Here is a 19,387-nt window from a genome sequence, read left to right on the forward strand (position 1 = left end):
CCTGAGCTGAGATGTCACTTTTTTTTAATAAAACCTTAAGTTATCTCGAGAAAGTTCTGCCCCAATTGTTATCTGATGAAGGAGCAGTGCTCTGAAAGCTAGTACTTCCAAATAAACCTATTGGACTATAACCTGATGTTGTGTGATTTAACTCTCCCAACAGTGGCATGGAAACTGTGGAAAAAAAATCTCAAGGAGAGAATTAATCTTGACTTGGAGAGGCAATGGTTGATTATTTAGTATGGCTTTGGTCAAGGGAGATAACGCCAAGCAAATGTGGTTAAATTTTTCGAAGAAGTGATCAGACATGTAGATAAGGGCAGTTGATATAGTTTATATAGATTTCAATAAAGTCTTTGACAAAATCCCACAGGAGAGATTGATAAAGAAGGAAAATGCACATAGATTGAGGGTAAATTGGACCCAGAATTAGTTTATTAGTAGGTGACAAAGAATGGTGCTAGAAAGATGTTTGTGCGACTGGAGGCTGATGTCCAGTGGCGTAACACAGGGGTCAATGCTGGATCCTTTACTGTTTATGATATATCCAAATGATACAGAAGAAAATGTGGGTGTGTTAATAAAAAGATGACATAAACATTGACCAGGTGGATGACCGCAAGAAAGAAGGTCTTAGATTACAGAAGGATATACACAGAATGGTCAGATGGGAGGATCAATGGCAGATAGAATTTAACCTGGATAACTGAGAGGTGATGTACCTTGGAAGAAGTAACAATAAAAAGGAAGTACTCAATGAATGGCAGGATGCTCGGAAGTTCAGGGCAATGGAGGGATCTGGAGATGCTGGTCCACAAATATATGAAGGTAGCAGGGCAGGTTAAGAGGATGGTTAAGAAAGAATATGGGACTTGTTATACAGAAGCTGTACAGGACTTAGGTTAGGCCACAACTGGAGTACTGTGTGCAGTTCTGGGAACCACACTCTAGGAGGACACAATTGCATTGGAGAAGGTGCAGGGGAAATTCACCAGGATGTTTCCTAGGATAGAAATAGACTCCGATATTGGAAAATTGTCGAGTATATTTCACTGAGTGCCTCCAAAGATTCTCATTGTCCTCAATGTACTAATTCTTTTTTACTTTTAAATAGATTTATGGCTTACCTTCTTTCCCAAGAATTCATCCCCATGTCATTAAGAAATAGTCTGCAGTAGTAAAATTGTGCCTGAGGTTCATGATGAACAGATTCTTTTTGATTGGTCACACTCATGCAATGATCCCTGCTCCACTTACGGATGTATTCCTCTTCACGATTGTTCTGTCTGGTTATGGCATCTATGATATTTCTTTCTTGATCAAGATTCATTCCAATTGGTAATGGTGCTGGCTCACTTAGTCCCAGCTGTGGATGTGGTAGGCATTCTGGACTACTGTTACTTAAGTTTTCAAGCAACTGATCAAGATCATCGTGCTCCATTTCATGAGAAATGCAGTTTGCGATTACCGGGTCAGACTGACCATCAGCAACAAAAGCAGTATTTGAATAAAATGTATTACAGTTTTTCACAGCAGTCATCTGATTGCTGAGGGGGCCATATAGAATCTGAGCATCCCAAGAATATTTTCCAGAGATGTCACGCACAATTATCCTCACACCTGAGGCAGGAATCTTTGGTTCACTGTTCGAGATTTTTTCACAGAAAACTGTTTCGGTAGGAATCTGAAGGTAGGAAATTAGGGTGCTGTCATTGAGTACAAAAAGTTGCAAATTTGGGCTTTTGAAAACCTCAGCAGATAGGTCTGATGATTCAACATAGGGGTTGTCCTGGTTCTCAGTGACGAGACTATGAAGTACAGCAGGACCTCCACTGAGCGGATAATGACCTAAATGATTTATTAGGTGAGCCATTACCATGCGTGCTGTAAGAGGGATCCAATCCAAATTTCTTTTCTTCTTACCTGTGACAAATGTTAATAAAGAAATACGTAAACTGCATCTATCATTCATTGCCATTTGAAAAGACATGAAATAAAAACTGGAAGAATTGTGGATACTAAAAATCAGAATCAAAAACAGAAGTTGCTGGAAAAGTTCAGCAGATCTGGCAACATCTGTGGAGAGAAATCAGACTGTTTGGAGGTAGGGTCACCTAACCCAAAACGTTTACTCTGATTTCTCCCACAGATGCTGCCAGGCCTGCTGAGCTTTTCCAGCAACTTCTGTTTTTGTCTCAGAAAAGATGCTAAGCTTATATTCTTTCCCTCTCCTTTCCCTCATCACTGCAGGTACACATTATGAAATGCATAGTTTCTATCCTGGCATGACCTCTGCACTTCATTGATTAGTCCAAGTACACCAAGTGTAGATCTGACTTCTGGGTGAGAATGCAGATATTGTCCACACCTCAGAGACCAGCAGCTCTAAATAAATCCATCTGTCTATTATAATAAAGCAACAATTAGATGACAACCAAACTCAGAAGACTAGAGGATTCGGAAAGTGAAAGAAAGTGCACATATTTGCAGATCTCCTTTGTCTTACTGTGGGTCCCCACCATTTTCTTGATCTCAAATCTACCCCCACACCTAAAATTCTGATCTAACAGGAGTTCAGGAAGAAGATGTCAACATTTTAAATTTAGTATTGCAGGACCATGAAACCAGCTGTAGGGAATGTCCTTTCAGTGGTGAAAAGCCAACTACAGAAGTAGTAATTAGATGGTACATTTGGATGATAAATGACTGTTTCCTCACCATCTTGTAATACAATTCAATATGATAATTTCCTGTTTTCAGTTCATTTCTCAGAGCAGGCATACAGAAACTGAATATACCAAAGCCAATAGGGTGCTGTGCATGAAAAATATGATTTTTTTTTTTAGATTAGATTAGACACAGTGTGGAAACAGGCCCTTCGGCCCAACAAGTCCACACCGACCCGCCGAAGCGCAACCCACCCATACATTTACCCCTTACCTAACACTATGGGCAATTTAGCTTGGCCAATTCACCTGACCCGCACATCTTTGTGACTGTGGGAGGAAACCGGAGCACCCGGAGGAAACCCACGCAGACACGGGGAGAACGTGCAAACTCCACACAGTCAGTCGCCTGAGTCGGGAATCGAACCCGGGTTACAGGCGCTGTGAGGCAGCAGTGCTAACCACTGTATCTAATTTAGTCATTTGCAGTTAGGGAAGACAAAACATTTACTTTTTTTTGTAAGTATAACAGTTATGAGTCACAACACCTGTTTCTTCTCATTATTTGCTGTATGCAATAATCCTTGCTGTCCTGTAGCTGCTAGCAGCCGAAAGTCAGCTTAAACAAAAGAATTTAGCTCTGTAATCTCATTAGGAGATTGCATCTGTGAAAAAGTCAATGGTTAACAATTAATTGACATACTTGATCTGTCTAGAAAAAAATCTCAAATTGGTACCCAGGATCTATGGTCATGTACAGTTAGAGTTTTACAGCATGGAAACTGACCCTTCAGTTCATTGTGTCATCAAGTACCCATCTAAACTTGACCGGTAGCCTTGTATGCTGTGGCATTATAAATGCTCATCAAAATACTGCTTAAATGTTGCAAAGGTTCCCACCTCTGCCACACCTTTCAGGTAGTAGGTTCTAGAGACGCATGACCCTCAGCACAAGGAAATTCTTTCTACTTTCTTTGCTCTAAGGAAAACAACCCCAACCAATGTAGTTTCTCTTCATAGCTGAAACATTCCAGCCAGGCAAGCACCTTGATGAATCTCTTCTGCACCTTCTCTGGAGAGATTACATCCTTTCTGTACTGTGGTGACAATTGCAGTCACTACTCCAGGTGTGGCCGAACTAACATCTTATACAGGGAGAAAATGAAGACTGCAGATGCTAGAGCTCAGAGCTGAAAATGTGTTGCTGGAAAAGCGCAGGTCAGGCAGCATCCAAAGAGCAGGAGAACCAATGTTTCGGGCATGAGCCCTTCTTCAGGGATGATAGAAGAAGGGCTGAAGAAGGGCTCCTTCTTCCTGAAGGGCTCATGCCCGAAACGTCGATTCTCCTGCTCTTTGGATGCTGCCTGACCTGCTGCGCTTTTCCAGCAACATATTTTCAGCCAACATCTTATACACTCCATCGTAACCTCAGTTCTGGTCTCCCTGTTATAGAAAGGATATCGTTAAACTGGAGAGAGTTCAAAAGAGATTTACCAGGATGTTACTGAGAATGGAAGGTTTAAGTTATAAGGAGAGGCTGAGACAGTTTTTCACTGGAACATAGGAGTTGGAGAGGCGACCTTCTAGAGGTTTGGAAAATCATGAGGGGAACAGATAAGGTGAATGGCAGGTGTCTTTTCCCTCAGGTGGGTGTTTCAAGACTAGGTGGCATATTTTTAAAGTGAGAGGAGAATGGTTTAAAAAAACATGATGGTCAATTTGATTTTTTACACTGTGTTTGTGTGTGGAGTGAACTTCTAGAGGAAGTAGAGGATGCAGGACCAGGTACAATGTTTAAAAGACATTTCGAAAAAGTACATGAATAAGAAATGTTTGGAGGGATATGGGCCAGGAGCAGACAAGTGGGACTAGTTTGGAATAATGGTCAGCATGGATTGATTGGACCGAGGGGTCTGTTTCTGTGTTGTATAACTCTATGACTTACTGCTCTTGTATTCAATGTCTCAACTAATAAAGATGGCCCTCTAATCATCTGTATTTCCTTGGGTGTTATCATGCAACATGTATTCAATTGTTTTCTTAGTGCTCCCAAAATGCATCACCTTACACTTTTCCATATTAAATTCAAATTGCCACTGTTCTGCCCATTTGACCAGCCTTGTACACTGTCTTATTAGCTAAGGCTTTCCTCTTTATTACTATCCACACCACCAATTTTAATGTCCCCCGCAAACTTACTAAAACCTCCTACATTTGTGTCTAGGTCAGTGACGTATACGATGACACTGAACACTAAAAAGGTTCAACAATCACCCTCTCCCCTCCTGTCACAAAATCAATTTTGTATCGGACTTGCCAAAATGCCTTGGATCCCATAGGCTCTTAGCTTTTTAACAAATTTCCTATGCTACGCTTTATCAAAAGTCTTACTAAAGTCCCATCAACTACATCAACTGCACGAACCTCATCTACACATTTAGCCACCTCAAAATAACTCAATCTAATGTCTTTGTCTGCCAAAACCAGACTGACTATTGAGGAGTAATCCTTGTTTCTCAAAACGAAGAACTTGTTGCAATAGTTTCCCCACCACAAATGTTCAACTCATAAGCCTACAATTTACTGATTTATCCCTACCACCAGTCCTGAAGGGTACCACATTAACTGTTCTCTCGTACCTCTCCTGTTGTCAAAAAGGATTTGAAAATTAGCATCAGGGACCTTGTGATATCATCCCTGTTCTCCCACAACCCTGGGATATATCTTATTTGGGACTGGGGTTGAATCCAATTCTAAACCTGCAAAAGTCACTTATACTTTCTCACTCTCAATTGTAACTTGTTCAGGTTTATTACAGTCCTCCTCCCTGAGTTCTATACCTACATCCTCCTTCTCCATAGTAAATACAAATGGAAAGTACTCTTAAAACTCACTCTTCAGCTCAATACAGAGTTGGGTTTTTGATGTAAACTTGTGTGGTCCAAATTCCAAACAAAAATGCCCAGCACTTGTATGTATTCACATCCTCCCTACTGTTTTTTCAACAACACTATGATGGCAATAATAAAATACTTATTTTGATTGTATAAATTGACTGTGCAACATAATGCGTTTATGCTATGCAAAACATACCCTCAAACTCCATACATAAATTTGAAGATTATAAGACACGTGTTTAAGTTTACTCATTTGTAAATATATTTAACAAAACAATGAATAGTTTATTACCAAGATTGGCTTTATAATGTAGCTGCCTTATGAGCTTGGCAATCATAAAAAATACAAACTGAAATTTTCTGATGACTGCTGCAAGACTGGTATTAACCCATTTATTTAACAAGGTTAACGCTGGCATTGAAAGAAGGCTAAATGAAAAATCGAGGCCATATAGTCATGAGCACTTACTGACTTAAAAATAAACAAGGTCTGTGACTGCATTGGTGCCAAACTACTGAATGCTTTCATATATTAGTATCTACAGGAAGAGGATTTGTAAAAGGGCTCTTTTAACACTCAAGAGCTTCTCGTCAGAAATTGCACTAACAAGTGCAATTCAGGGGGAAAAAAACATTGTAAATGTGAAATACTTACTTTCAGTGACAGTAAGAAGGCTGCCAAAATCCTTAGGGACATATGAATGAACAGGTTCAGAATTCTTGACATTTCCCAATGTCAAAAATGGATCATATTCTGTTGACGAGACATCAGCAAGAGTCAGCAGGTATTGGCTTTGTTGGGTGAAGAGGTGAGAACCATAAACACAGGAATGCAATACCTGAAAAACATAAGACAACAGATGGGTTGAACAAATCCTACAAATAGATACCACATGATTTGCTTCATCAAGAAACTTCACAAGCTCTATGACACTGTGGCTCAACATTAATTCACTTTGCAAATAGCACACTGAAAAAAAAAAATCACCGTTTCTCTTTTCTGTCAATCTCATGTTGTTCTGTTCCTTCAGGAGCTAATTAAAACCAAAGCTAATGCATAGTGACTAATCATAGCTAAGTCTGCATCTAGTAATTATGAGGTTTTGCCATAGCTTTTACAAGCATGTGAACAATGCAAAGTTCATCTTTAATTAAATAAAAACGAGTTGGGTTCTTACTGTGGCAGCTGGTGGAATACTACAAAAAAAAATACAAGCTGCCTTTTGCCCTCATGAATAGTGTCAATTTACTACCCATTATTTTGAAAAGTCAAAGCATACAAGTCTTTTAAGGCTCTGGATTAAATTAGATTACAAAATATTTTAATATTGTGCTGGATTTTGCTGTGGAATTTAAATATTAGAACCATCTTAACGAAGTTAGAAAAAAATTGAAAGATTTTGAAACAAAATGTATCTTGAATAAAGTGTTATTAAAAATAATTACATTCCAGCAATTAGTTTTTTTTAAGAGACATTTATACTTATTGGGATTCTCATGCTACAACCCTTTCATTGCTGAGTCTTGGGTATAAGTTCAACTAAGTAAATAGAACATAAGACTTCTCTTGAAGGTGCAGGGAACAAAATGCCAAGAGAATGCAAAACTCTTCCTCTTCAGGTTAGCACTAAATTTAGAAAGGCACAACCAAAAGATAAATACAGTAGAAAATGAAATAAATGACACACTTGGTGATGATCAGTAAGACAAGGGTCCATGGTGTCATAGAGGCAAGGTGCTAGCATGGATAGAAGCTTGGCTGATGGGAAAAAAGCAGAGTGTGGGATAAAAGAGTCCTTCTCATGATGGCAGCAGTTGACAAGCAGTGTTCTGCAAGGCTAAGTGTTGGGGCCACAACCTTTCACTTTATACATTAATGATCTAGATGAAGGAACGGAGGGCATTCTGGCTAAGTGTGCAGTCATACAAAGATAGGTACAGACACAGGTAGCATTTGAGGAGGTGCGGAGGTTGCAGAAGGATTTGGACAGGTTAGGAGAGCAGGCAAAGCAGTGGCAGATGGAGTACAACATGGGAAAGTATGAAAGTATGCAGTTTGGTAGGAAGACTAGAGGCATGGACTATTTTCTAAATGGGGAGAAAATTCAGAAGTCTGAAATGCAAAGAGACTTGGGAGTTCTCGTCTAGGATTCTCACAAGGAAAACTTGCAGATTGAGTCTGTAATTTGAGAGAACTTGAATATAAAAGCAGTGGTGTACTTCTGAGTCTCAAAGTCTCTGGTCAGACCATATTTGGAGTACTGTGCAGAGTTTTGGGCCCCATATCTCAGGAAGGATGGACTGGCCCTGGAGAGTATTCAGAGAAGGTACACAAGAATGGTCCCAGGAATGTAAAGCTTAACATACGAACAACATTTGAGGACTCTGGGTCTATACTCGATGGAGTTTAGAAAATGAAGGAGAAGCTTATCAGCCATGATCGAGTAGTGGAGCAGACTCAAAGGGCTGAATGGTCTAATTTCTGCTCCTATGTCTTATGATCTTACGATCAGCGATATGGCAACCCTCCCACTATCAGATTTGTTTGCACACTACTGAATAAACTTCTACCAAGTCTGTTCCAGCATCTGCTAAATTTAAGGGTCTCCTGTAATTACAGACACTGCTATTCTCCACTGTCAGCCTCTTATGAATTCCTTCCATTTCAAGACTTATATCTCTAGCATGTAAAACAGATAGTTTCATGATGGTTTACAAAGTGTGTACATCCCCATTACTTGATTTTTAAGTATATGCTTTTGGTAATAAAAAACATTTCATAAAATAAAACTTAATTTTTTCAAAAATTACCAATGTGACTTTTGCAATAACACAAGTACAAGAATAAATTTAAGTTGAAAGACAAAACTACTTTTATGCAATATGCAGTTAAGATTGCAATAGCACTTTGGGAAAGTTTTCTGGAGTCACATTCAATCTTGCCACACAGAAGAGTACTGAAGACAGGGGAAAAAAAGTGACAGACAGGATGGCAAGGGTGTCAGACTTAGCTGAGTTACCATTCTGAAGAGCTAGCATGGGCCTAATCTGCTTTTTCGGTGTCATAATCATTCTGATTCTATTCTATGGTTAGGCTTGAATTTATTGGGTGCAGAAACATAGATCTATACTTTGTAATCATCTCTAATACCCTACTTGTTGAGCCAACCCTCAATTTATAAATCCCCAGTGTTCATAGTCTCTTTGTCCAGCCTCAGATTCCTAATTGTTGAGTCCTCCTCACTTTAACCTGATTTATCATGTATACCCAGTTCTAAAGGAGCAGGTGAAACAGTATAGATATGAACTGGAGGACAGAATGAGAGATCATGACATGAAAAGGGGCCAAGGGAGATCAAATGTAATTTATTAAAGTCTGCGAAGGTTGAAACTTCAAGTTTAGTTCTCGGTCTGAGTGTGTTCAAAGAAGAATAAAATAATAAATGTACAAAATTGACATGCATTTGGGAATGTGACATTCATTGATCAATCTGGGAGGAATAGACAAGCTGACATGGGATAGTTGTAAAAGCCAGTAGGGAGCCTTGCTTACAACATATTGCAAATCAACAATTCAGTTGTGGCTACTCATCACTTTCCAATCAAAATACAAAGGAAACTACAGGTGCTGCAAATCTAGAATTTCTGATTTGTACCACCATAATGTGACGCTCCCTGCTACAATGTGAGAAGGAGAATCAGAGAAGTAGGAGAACCAAACAAAATGTAAGAAAAATGAGGAGCAAAATAGCTGGAGTCAAGGAGAAAGAAGATGCAGAAAAAGTATTTGTGTGCGTGTCAAAGAGGTTAGTCACAGGAATCAGATTTAAAAATTACTTTACTGAACAACATTTGCCTTTACCATGGATTTTTTTATTGGTTATAGTATCACTTCATGCCATCTCTTTAGTAAACAAATACAATAACCACTAATCTTTTTATTAAGTTATTCTTCAAACTTAATTTCCACCAACTTGCCGCTAATAATTAGTTCAGTGATTACACACTTGAGGTTCACATTTCAAAAGCAAGCATGAACTTCTGGTTAAGGGACTCTTGTGGCACATTGGCAATGTCACTATCTCTGGGCCAGAAGATCCAGGTCAAATACCACCTATCATGGAGGTGGATTATAACACACTTATTCAAATGAATTTAAAAATATGTTTGGACTGCTGTTTGTCTCCTTTGCTAAAGAGAGTTGCCAGGCCTAAATAAAAGCTATAATACATATTGCACAGAAGAAAATACAAGGGATAGTTTCTTAAAAACTTGACCAAAAGAGATGGATATCTGTTTAATTTACAACAAAGGCTCACTTCGATGTAATATGCAACACAGACACACTGCCACAATCATGAGATATACCTGCAATTCATTGACATCAATTTATAAACAGGAGTTCAAAACTAACGTTTTGTATTTTTACATAGCACTTAATTTTACTGAGCAACGCATGAGTCAAAATTTTTTACATCTAGAGAAGTCCATTTGAAATATAATCACTGTTGGATTGCATGAAACACGGTATACAAGAGTAATAGTAATATGCGTATAGCAGCATTGCTAATAAAGATATTATGCCGCTTAGATTGTTAAAAAATACCTTTTTAGTTATAAAGTAGTCTTTAGTTTTGGTGTCAACGCCTACCAACAACAATTAAAAATGTCCCTTGAAATACAATGGCCCACATCATCTTAAACAGAATGGGCACGAGGTGGGATGTTGGTCCTGAGGTTTGGGGTTGAAGGGGTTTAAATCATAGCAGTGACAGTGTTGGGTTTGAGGGAACCTGATTGGAGCAAAATGAGTTGGCTGTACATTCCGAGTACCAGGGAAAGACATTGGGTTTGGTGGGGGGTTGTCAGTTTAACATTCTCCCAGGATACACTGTAGATTTTAATTCTACTAACAGTTGATGTATAGATATTGAGCTAAGTCAGCCAGAACCCTTCAAAGCCTGTGATTCTAACCCAGAATTAGGAATTGTTTCAGTGTCTTCCAGAAGCCTGATAATTGCCCAGTTGAAGCTCCAAAAGACAGGTCATTCCTGGGAGTCCAATGCATTGGGACCTGTGCCTAGGTGGAAGCAACAACCATCTTCCCATCAGAAAAGCTGAGCTCCCTGGGTTTTCCTATTCTTGTAATCTACTTGTTTGACAGTATTCCATATTAATTATGATTGTCGTTGCTGTCTACGCTCAATTCAAACCAACTATTGGTTGGCATTAAGAGCCTTTACACAAGAACTGTTGAAAATCTGTAGTGCAGGGCTGTTCATTATTGCTGTATTAGTGAGAAGACATCACATAAACTGTGTACACAAAATCAGTGAGCTGATCCATTATCCAGGATTCATTAATTTAAATTAATTGATTGTGCTCCCTGCACATATTAGCTCTTTAGACCTTTGAGATAATCTCAATGTTAAGTTGCAAGAACAAGATGCAAAACTTCACTAGCGTTCAAGCTATTGTTCAATTATCTGTCAGCCTTTTCAAAGATGGGTGGGAAGAAAGAAGTTACAAACTGAAGGAAAGGAAACCCAACGCAGAGGGGAGGCAGTGGTGCAATGGTAATGTCACTGGGCTAGTGATCCACAGTGCCAAAGTATTGTTCTGGGAAGATGGGTCTGGATCTGAACATAGCAGATTAAGAAATCTGAAGTCAATTAAAATCTGGAGCTAAATACTAATCTAAAGCTGACCATGTAACCACCTTCAATTGCTGCAAATGGATATCTGATTCATTAATAAGGAAGAAACCTGCCTACATCAACTCGAGACCCACTTCAATGGAAATGGGCAAGCCACTTAAACACAGGTCCAGCAACACCCACATCACTTGAACATATGAAGTGTTTGTGACCAAGAGGCAACTGGCACAAGATGGCATACTGAATCTAATGAGCGCACAGAATATACATTTATCTAGAAAAACCAGACATCACAACAGCAGTATGGAATGCTAATTTGGCACTGGCTGTGCCATTCTGAAGCTCAATTTTCCAGCTAACACTCTCTTCATCTTGGATAGCTCAACACACATTCAATATCTTTAGGTTAGTTGCTTTATTCATACTTTGAGATTACAAGTGTCTGGTGATTCCTAATGTTATTTTCAGTTGCAAAAGCCTCGAGAGTGTGGTACGACAGGTGTTGAAGGAGATTTTGGTGAATTCAAAGGTTCTGCACAAATCAATTCTGCCCAGACATGGACGCACTAGCAGAAACTCTCCTTATACGAAAGCATAACTTGAATGAAGAGACCATGCAAAAGTCAATACTGAATGGCTGAGCATGAAAAAGGAGATAAAAGGAAAAAGATTCTCACACGGGCGGACATCATCACTCAAAGCATTCATGGTGTAATTCTCAAGTTCGGGTAGGAACAAATATGTGAGCTGTCTGTACTTTGGCAATAGTAATTTCACCAAGATTTCCACATGCTGCAATCACAATTGTAAAGTCGTAACAAGACAGAAGCTATTTTGCCAGTGTCATAAAAGTAACTGCGTGCAAGAACTTATAGACGCTTCGCTCCATTCAACTTGGAGCTGGATATATTTGCACATTCTTGCCTCCACTGTTGCAGAAACAACAAAGAACCATCACCATTTAATTGTCTTGCCAGATAGACAAGAAGGAAAAGAAGCATTAGAGTCAGCAGGAATTTCATGCTTCCCCATGGTACACTGTGCCAATGATTATATGCAAATTACTTTACAGACAATATGTTCTAACTCTGCCCTCCACCAGAAATGGAAAAGATTTGGCTTACTCACTGCCCAGCTGATGCATGATCACACACATCCTGGTAGTAGTACTTTGCTGTGTCAGCTTTCACTAAGCCATCAACTCAAACAGAAGGGTGGCTACTTGACAGCATTGTCTATCTTCTGGATTAGTGGTGCTGGAAGAGTACAGCAGTTCAGATAGCATCCGAGGAACAGTAAAATCGATGTTTCGGGCAAAAGCCCTTCATCAGGAATAAAGGCAGAGAGCCTGGAGAGGTAAGCTAGAGGAGGGTGGGGGTGGGGAGAAAGTAGCATAGAGTACAATAGGTGAGTGGGGGAGGGGATAAAGGTGATAGGTTAAGGGCGGAGGGAGGGTGGAGTGGATTGGTGGAAAAGAAGATAAGCAGGTAGGACAAGTCATGGGGACAGTGCTGAGTTGGAAGTTTGGAAATAGGGTGAGGTGGGGGAAGGGGAAATGAGGAAACTGTTGAAGTCCACATTGGTGCCCTGGGGTTGAAGTGTTCCGAGGCAGAAGATGAGGTGTTCTTCCTCCAGGCGTCTGGTGGTGAGGGAGCAGTGGTGAAGGAGGCCCAGGATCTCCATGTCCTCGGCAGATTGGGAGGGGGAGTTGAAATGTTGGGCCACAGGGCGATGTGGTTGATTGGTGCGGGTGTCTTGGAGATGTTCCCTAAAGCGTTCTCGGAGACGTCCAGTCTCCCTAATGTGGAGGGGACTGAATCGGGAGCAACGGATACAATAAATGATATTGGTGGATGTGCAGGTAAAACTTTGATGGATGTGGAAGGTTCCTTTAGGGCCTTGGATGGAGGTGAGGGAGGTGGTGTAGGCACAGGTTTTGCAATTCCTGCGGTGGCAGGGGAAGGTGCCAGGATGGGAGGGTGGGTTGTAGGGGGGCGTGGACCTGACCAGGTAGTCACGAAGGGAACGGTCTTTGCAGAAGGCGGAAAGGGGTGTGGAGGGAAATATATCCCTGGTGGTGGGGTCTTTTTGGAGGTGGCGGAAATGTCGGTGGATGAATTGGTTTATGCGAAGGTTTGTAGGGTGGAAGGTGAGCACCGGGACGTTCTGTCCTTGTTACGGTTGGAGGGGTGGAGTCTGAGGGTGGAGGTGCGGGACGTGGACGAGATGCGTTGGAGGGCATCTTTCACCACGTGGGAAGGGTAATTGCGGTCTCTAAAGAAGGACGCCATCTGGTGTGTTCTGTGGTGGAACTGGTCCTCCTGGGGGCAGATACGGTGGAGGCGGAGGAATTGGGAATACGGGATGGCATTTTTGCAAGACAACATGCACCCAGTAGAAAAAAAACCTATGTATGTAATAGAAGTCATGCTGTTATATGTAAAGTCAAAGAGTATATCATCGATTATGCAATACTAAAGAGATTAGTTCCATTGCCTGGACTGCTCTGCAGTAGTCTTCCAGTACTCAGCAGAGTGGTGTCAAGATTGAAGTTGGCCTGCTGCGTGCTACGCAGCTGCGTAATCATGAGATAGCAGCCTTTGCAGCAGTTGCACAATGAGCAACTGAAGAGAAGAAATACACAGAAAAACAGCAGAAAGACAAGGGATAAGGCTTAGAAGAGTTGCATAATCCTTTGTCATCCAGGTTCTCCATGTAGAACTAATTCTACTGTGCCTGAATAATGTAAGTAATTTCCTGGAGGACAGGTTGGTGGCTTGGGCACAAAAGTGGCATATGAAATTCAACTCTGATAAGTGAGAGATAATGCACTTAAGGAGGTCAAACAGTAAATAGGACTACGCAATAAACAGGAATACATTGAGACCAGTAGATGACGGATACATTGACATGCAAGTGCACAGGTCCCTAAGGATAGCAGTACAGGCAGATAAGATTGTAAAGAAGGCCTATGGAATGCTCTCCTTCAACGGCAGAGATACAGAACACAAGAGAATGAAATAATATAAGATACTAATGTGGCCACAACTGGAGGTTGGGTTAGTTGGAGGAGAGGGAGGAGAAGAGAGACAGAGAGGCGCAGAGAAACTGACAGAGAAAGACTGTAAGGGGGTTACAAGCTTTGAATTGAATCGTTTACTGTCACATGTATTCTACTCAAAACAGTGAAAAGTGTGCACCATCACCATGCATGGTGCCATTCACATTGACTTAAGATAAAATAAAAAATAAAGCAAGATAACTAAGAAAATCCAACTTTTCCTTCTCCAGCTGTACATGGCTACACTAGCCCACACCATGCCACCAGAGTTGCCACTTTGGGCTTCCCAAACCATGCCATGCCACTGCCAAAGTGCCCAGAATGGACTACTCCAGCCCATGGCATGCTGCTGCCAGGGGCCCACTCCATGTGGAAGCATGAGCCCTGCTCTAGACTTCACAGGCCGGCTGATGCTGTAGCCATGCTGCCTCTGAAGACATCAATGCCGTTCCAGAGCCTGTCAAAGCTGACCTCCTGCTGAAGAACTCTCTTTATCAGGTAAGTTTGAATAAAAAGTAATAAGACAGAGAGATAAAAAGGGAAAAAAAAAGACAAAGAAGAAGAAAAAGCGGACAAAGAGGGCAAGCTCGGGTACAGGAGCCTGGATGCTGCCTACTCCACCGCCACCATCTTGATACATGTTGATGGTTCATTATCACTTATGGGTAGATAGATATTATTCATTTGTAATGGAGTGTAATTCTTGTTAAGTAGAGAATCCTGTTCTATGCTCCATTGGTTGAAGAATTTTGCAAACTTTTCGAAACACTTAATTTTTGTGACATCTCTGGGAATAAAAATGATTGATTTCCAGTTTGCTACCCGAGTGATGCATAACAATTTTGCTAAGTATTAGGCCAAATAGAAAAACCAAAGAACTGTGGACACTGGAAATCAGAAACAAAATCAAACATTGCTGGAAATACACAGGTTACCAAAACATGAGCTCTACTTTCTCTCCAGAAATGCTTCTAGACCTGCTGAAGTTTTCCAACAAATTCTGATTTTGTTGCAAAGTATTAGAATATTTATACCTTAAATAAACCTTTGAAAATAAGACAGGTAATCAAGTCATGATTGTAATTTTTAATTTATTATTATACATGATGTTAATGAAATCATTTAATATGACTGCCATTTTTCAATAATCTCTTACTTTTGACAGTGAACTAAATGCTTTCAAGCAGAAGTTCTAAACTTATTTCAAGTCAGGTAGTAAAGATATACATACCCTGTAGACATAGTCAAGTAAAGGTGCTTTGCGTGCCATTTGGTCTTCCATCAAAGTTGCACTAATAGGTTCCAGTAGTGCCTCCACTGACATTGCCATGCACCAATCCAAGAGGCAGAGCAACAGAGATACTATTAACTAAAAAGGAAGAAAATATAATGCAGTGTTGTGCATTAGTTATAATCATAAGGTGTGCCATGCAATTAAATAGGAGTAACAAATCCTCAAGCTCACCCGTTTATCCGCATCAACAGATGAGTGTTCTGCACTCGGCAGCAGAAATGCAATAGTAGCCACAAGGATCTGCATTAAAAAGTAATTTACATTTATAAGAAGGCACACAATATATACATATTTTGTTCATATTTATTGTTTTAATTAGTACAGAAAGATGGCATAGTTGTCATACCCTCAAACCCTCAATCTTGAAAGAAAGCAATTTACCTCAGCAATTTTTTTGGGAAGCTGTGATTCATACTTCTCAAGACGTTCCATGTGAATAACCAATAGCTTTAGCATGTCACATGCCACTTCAGCAACCAGTTTGTTTGAAAACTTGAGACAAACCAGAAGACAGTGAAGAAATATATCAAAATTATTTTATACGAGAAATATCTGATCACTACAATGTAAACTTATCTCAAAACCAAGCACGTCATGGCTGATGCTGTGCCCAGACTTTGGACTGGGTGATACAAGTCCTTGGTCAGTTTGAGGCAAGTTGGGTCAGGTGCGGTCAAGGGTTGCTCACAGCACAGGAACAGAGGGAACATGAGTAGTTAAGTGGATGACTGGTCTGATGTCAAACTGAATCATTACAGCATTGTTAAGTTTTGTTTTAAAAAAGTTTTACTTGATTGAAAATTAATGTATAGCACATTACAATTAAATCTAGTTTTCAGATGGTGTTAGTTTGTAGATAGGTGGTTTTGAGACATGTAGAAAAATATTATATTCAAGTTAAGTAAGTTTTGCTTCAGAAGACTGTCAATTAAAAACTAAAAGTACAAGGCTTATTATACAATGAAATATTTAAGAAGATGTAAAAAGAATACTTTGTGTGAATGTTAACTCAAAGAACACTAGAAAGTATATCACACCTATCATTTCATATAACCTGTGTTAAGATGATTAAAAAAACACATCAGCCAGATGAATAACCTCAAAGAAAATAGCTTGACAATAATCTTTGTTAAATATTTGTTATTACTGATGCCCAGGTGATGGCCATGATTTTTGGGTCATACTCAAGACATCTACACTTCTGTGTCTATCATCAAGTATTAATTTCCAATATATGATCAGCTTCACACAACATTCTACCCTCAAATCAAAGATAATTCTTCATCTGTATATCAGTAATTTATCTAATGTGGGAATTGAGTCCAATTTTCAACTGTAATAATTTGATCATTCATTATGTTTTTGTTGAAAACTTGACAAAGTATATATCAAGCCCGACAGTTGCTTAATTAGGCTTTTATTTAAAATGGAAGAGAATTTAAAAATTGCACACACATTCAGTGAGGATTCCTATTGCTCAATACCTTAGATAGAGTTCAAGTGAAATGCCTAAGATAGATTCAGTTGGATCTCTAAAATATTCATCTTTTCATTTGAGAAGCAATTTCTGAACATATTTGAAATGACTGATCATCAAACATGCTTCCAATGCTATGAAACATAAATGACATTGTTTCACAAGAACATAAATATTGGAATAGTTCTCACAAATGCTGACTCTCAATATTAGTTAAAAAGTTAATTTTCCCACATCTTTGTTTTCCAATGGTAAACTGAATTTTAATCTCGCCACTGAAACACCATACACAATCAAAAGAACAGAGAGATACAGTTTGATTTGGTTTGATTTGTTTATTCTTAAGTTAACTTTTAAATAAGCATATTACACCAGAAAGAATGCTATTACCTTCAGTGTCACACCTAACACATTCAGTGCATCTTGGAGCTGTGCATGGTTTGTGCACTGCACCAGCTCTTCACTAATCCAGATTCCAAGACTACACATTGCTATACAGCTAAATCAAAAAAGTAGAAACATTTTATCAGATTTGATTGAAAGCTGTCTTTTGAACATTTTGAACATTCACTTTTCCTTTTCAATACTTCAAGTCTTCTTAAACCACTCACCTCACGTGACCAAAATAATGAATGCGTAATCTCAACAGTTAGAAGATGCATTGAACCACAATTTTTGCTCTTACATGGCAAAGTAAGAAAGTTTTACTCAGATACTTCTTCACATTATCACTGTGGAAATTACAAACTCAGAGGAATGAGGCAATTAAACACACTCCACATCAATTCAATAATAATCCACGGGCACATTGACTCAGTGGTTAACTCTGCTTTAAAGCACCAGGGACCAGAGTTCGATTCCACCCTTAGGAAACTAAGTGTGCAGTTTGCACATTCTCAGTGTCTGTGTGCATTTCCTCTGGGTGCTCCGGTTTCCTCCCACAATCCAGGATGTATAGGTTAGGTGGATTAACTGTGCTAAAACACACAGTACCCAGAGATGTGCAGGCTAGTTGGATTTTGGGAAAGGTAGGGATATAGGGATGAGATAGGGAAGTGGGATGCTCTTCAGAGGTTTGTGTGGACTTGATGGGCTGAATGGCATGCTTCCACACAGTAGAAATTTATGCTTCTAATCCATCTTTCAACATTGCTGAAAATGAATGTAGTGCTAATGCAATGTTCTCAATTTTTTGAGGATGAACCTCATTGAGAGTCCATGTTTGGCTAATATTTTGTTTACCATTAGGAAATGCAATGTTCTTACCCCACTCTCTGCAACTGGATCCTCAATTTCCTGACCCACAGGCCACAATCAATGAAGATTGGGGACAATATTTCATCCTCACTAACACTCAACACTGCAGTGCCCCCCGCACCCCCCGAGGCTGCGTACTCAGTTCCCTACTGTACTCACTGTATACCCATGACTGCGTCGCCAAATATCAGAATAATGCCATTTTCGCTGATGACACCATCATAGTCGGTCAAAAATCAGATGGCGACGAAACAGACTACAGATGGGAGGTGGAAGACCTGGAAAAATGGTGCACTGAGAACAACCTAGCTCTCAATGCTGGCAAAACCAAGGAAATCATAATGAGTTCCTCATGCCCCCCTATATATTAACAACATAGAGGTGGAACGAGTGGAGCTTGTCAAGGTCCTGGAAGTGGTCATCCACAACAAGCTCCCTTGGACTCTTCATGTGGATCCACTGGTTACAAAGGCCCAGCAATGTCTCTTCTTCCTTAGGCAGCTGAGAAAATTTGGCATGACAGCGAATACACTTGCCAACTTTTATAGATGCACCATTGAGAGCATTCTGTCTAGATGTATCACTACCTGGTATGGCAACTGTACCATTCGGATCGGAGACAGTTGCAGATAGTGGTGAATTCGGCCTGGACAATCACAAAGGCAAACTTCCCACCTACAGAATCCATCTACCACGTCCCCCTTCAACGAAAGGCAACCAGCATTATCAAAGATCCATCCTTCCCTGGCAATGCTTTTCTACAACCTCTACCATCTGCGAGAAGGTACAGAAACCTGAACACTCGCACCAGCCAGTTTCGTAACAGTTCCTATCCTACTGTTGTTAGGATACTGATTGGACTCTCAAACTCTTAACATTCGTCTGTATCTGTGTTTTTGTTTTTGCTGTTATTTACCTATTATTTACTTATCTATACTACTGAGCTCTGTGATCGACCTGTATTGCTTGCAAGACAAAAGCTTTTCACTGTGCTTCGGTACACGTGACAATAAATTCAATTCAATGTGATCTCAACACTCATTTTTGCATCATATATACAGGCACTTTAATCTTATTT

General features: G+C 39.9%; 1 protein-coding gene across 4 annotated transcripts in view; it reads right to left on the reverse strand.

The window, feature by feature from the left end:
• Positions 1–19,387, reverse strand: part of ralgapa2 (Ral GTPase activating protein catalytic subunit alpha 2) — a 564,036-nt gene that overhangs the window by 296,044 nt on the left and 248,605 nt on the right. For all 4 annotated transcript variants that reach the window (XM_060831798.1, XM_060831795.1, XM_060831796.1 and 1 more), the window contains exons 28-33: positions 17,443–17,551; positions 15,957–16,067; positions 15,747–15,815; positions 15,513–15,650; positions 6,219–6,402; positions 1,128–1,923 (exon numbers count right to left, since the gene is read on the reverse strand). In XM_060831798.1, the coding sequence (XP_060687781.1) occupies positions 1,128–1,923; positions 6,219–6,402; positions 15,513–15,650; positions 15,747–15,815; positions 15,957–16,067; positions 17,443–17,551 (1,407 nt within the window). The remainder of the gene's footprint in view (positions 1–1,127; positions 1,924–6,218; positions 6,403–15,512; positions 15,651–15,746; positions 15,816–15,956; positions 16,068–17,442; positions 17,552–19,387) is intronic.

Source organism: Hemiscyllium ocellatum, chromosome 10, assembly GCF_020745735.1.
Source record: "Hemiscyllium ocellatum isolate sHemOce1 chromosome 10, sHemOce1.pat.X.cur, whole genome shotgun sequence".
NCBI lineage: Eukaryota > Metazoa > Chordata > Chondrichthyes > Orectolobiformes > Hemiscylliidae > Hemiscyllium > Hemiscyllium ocellatum.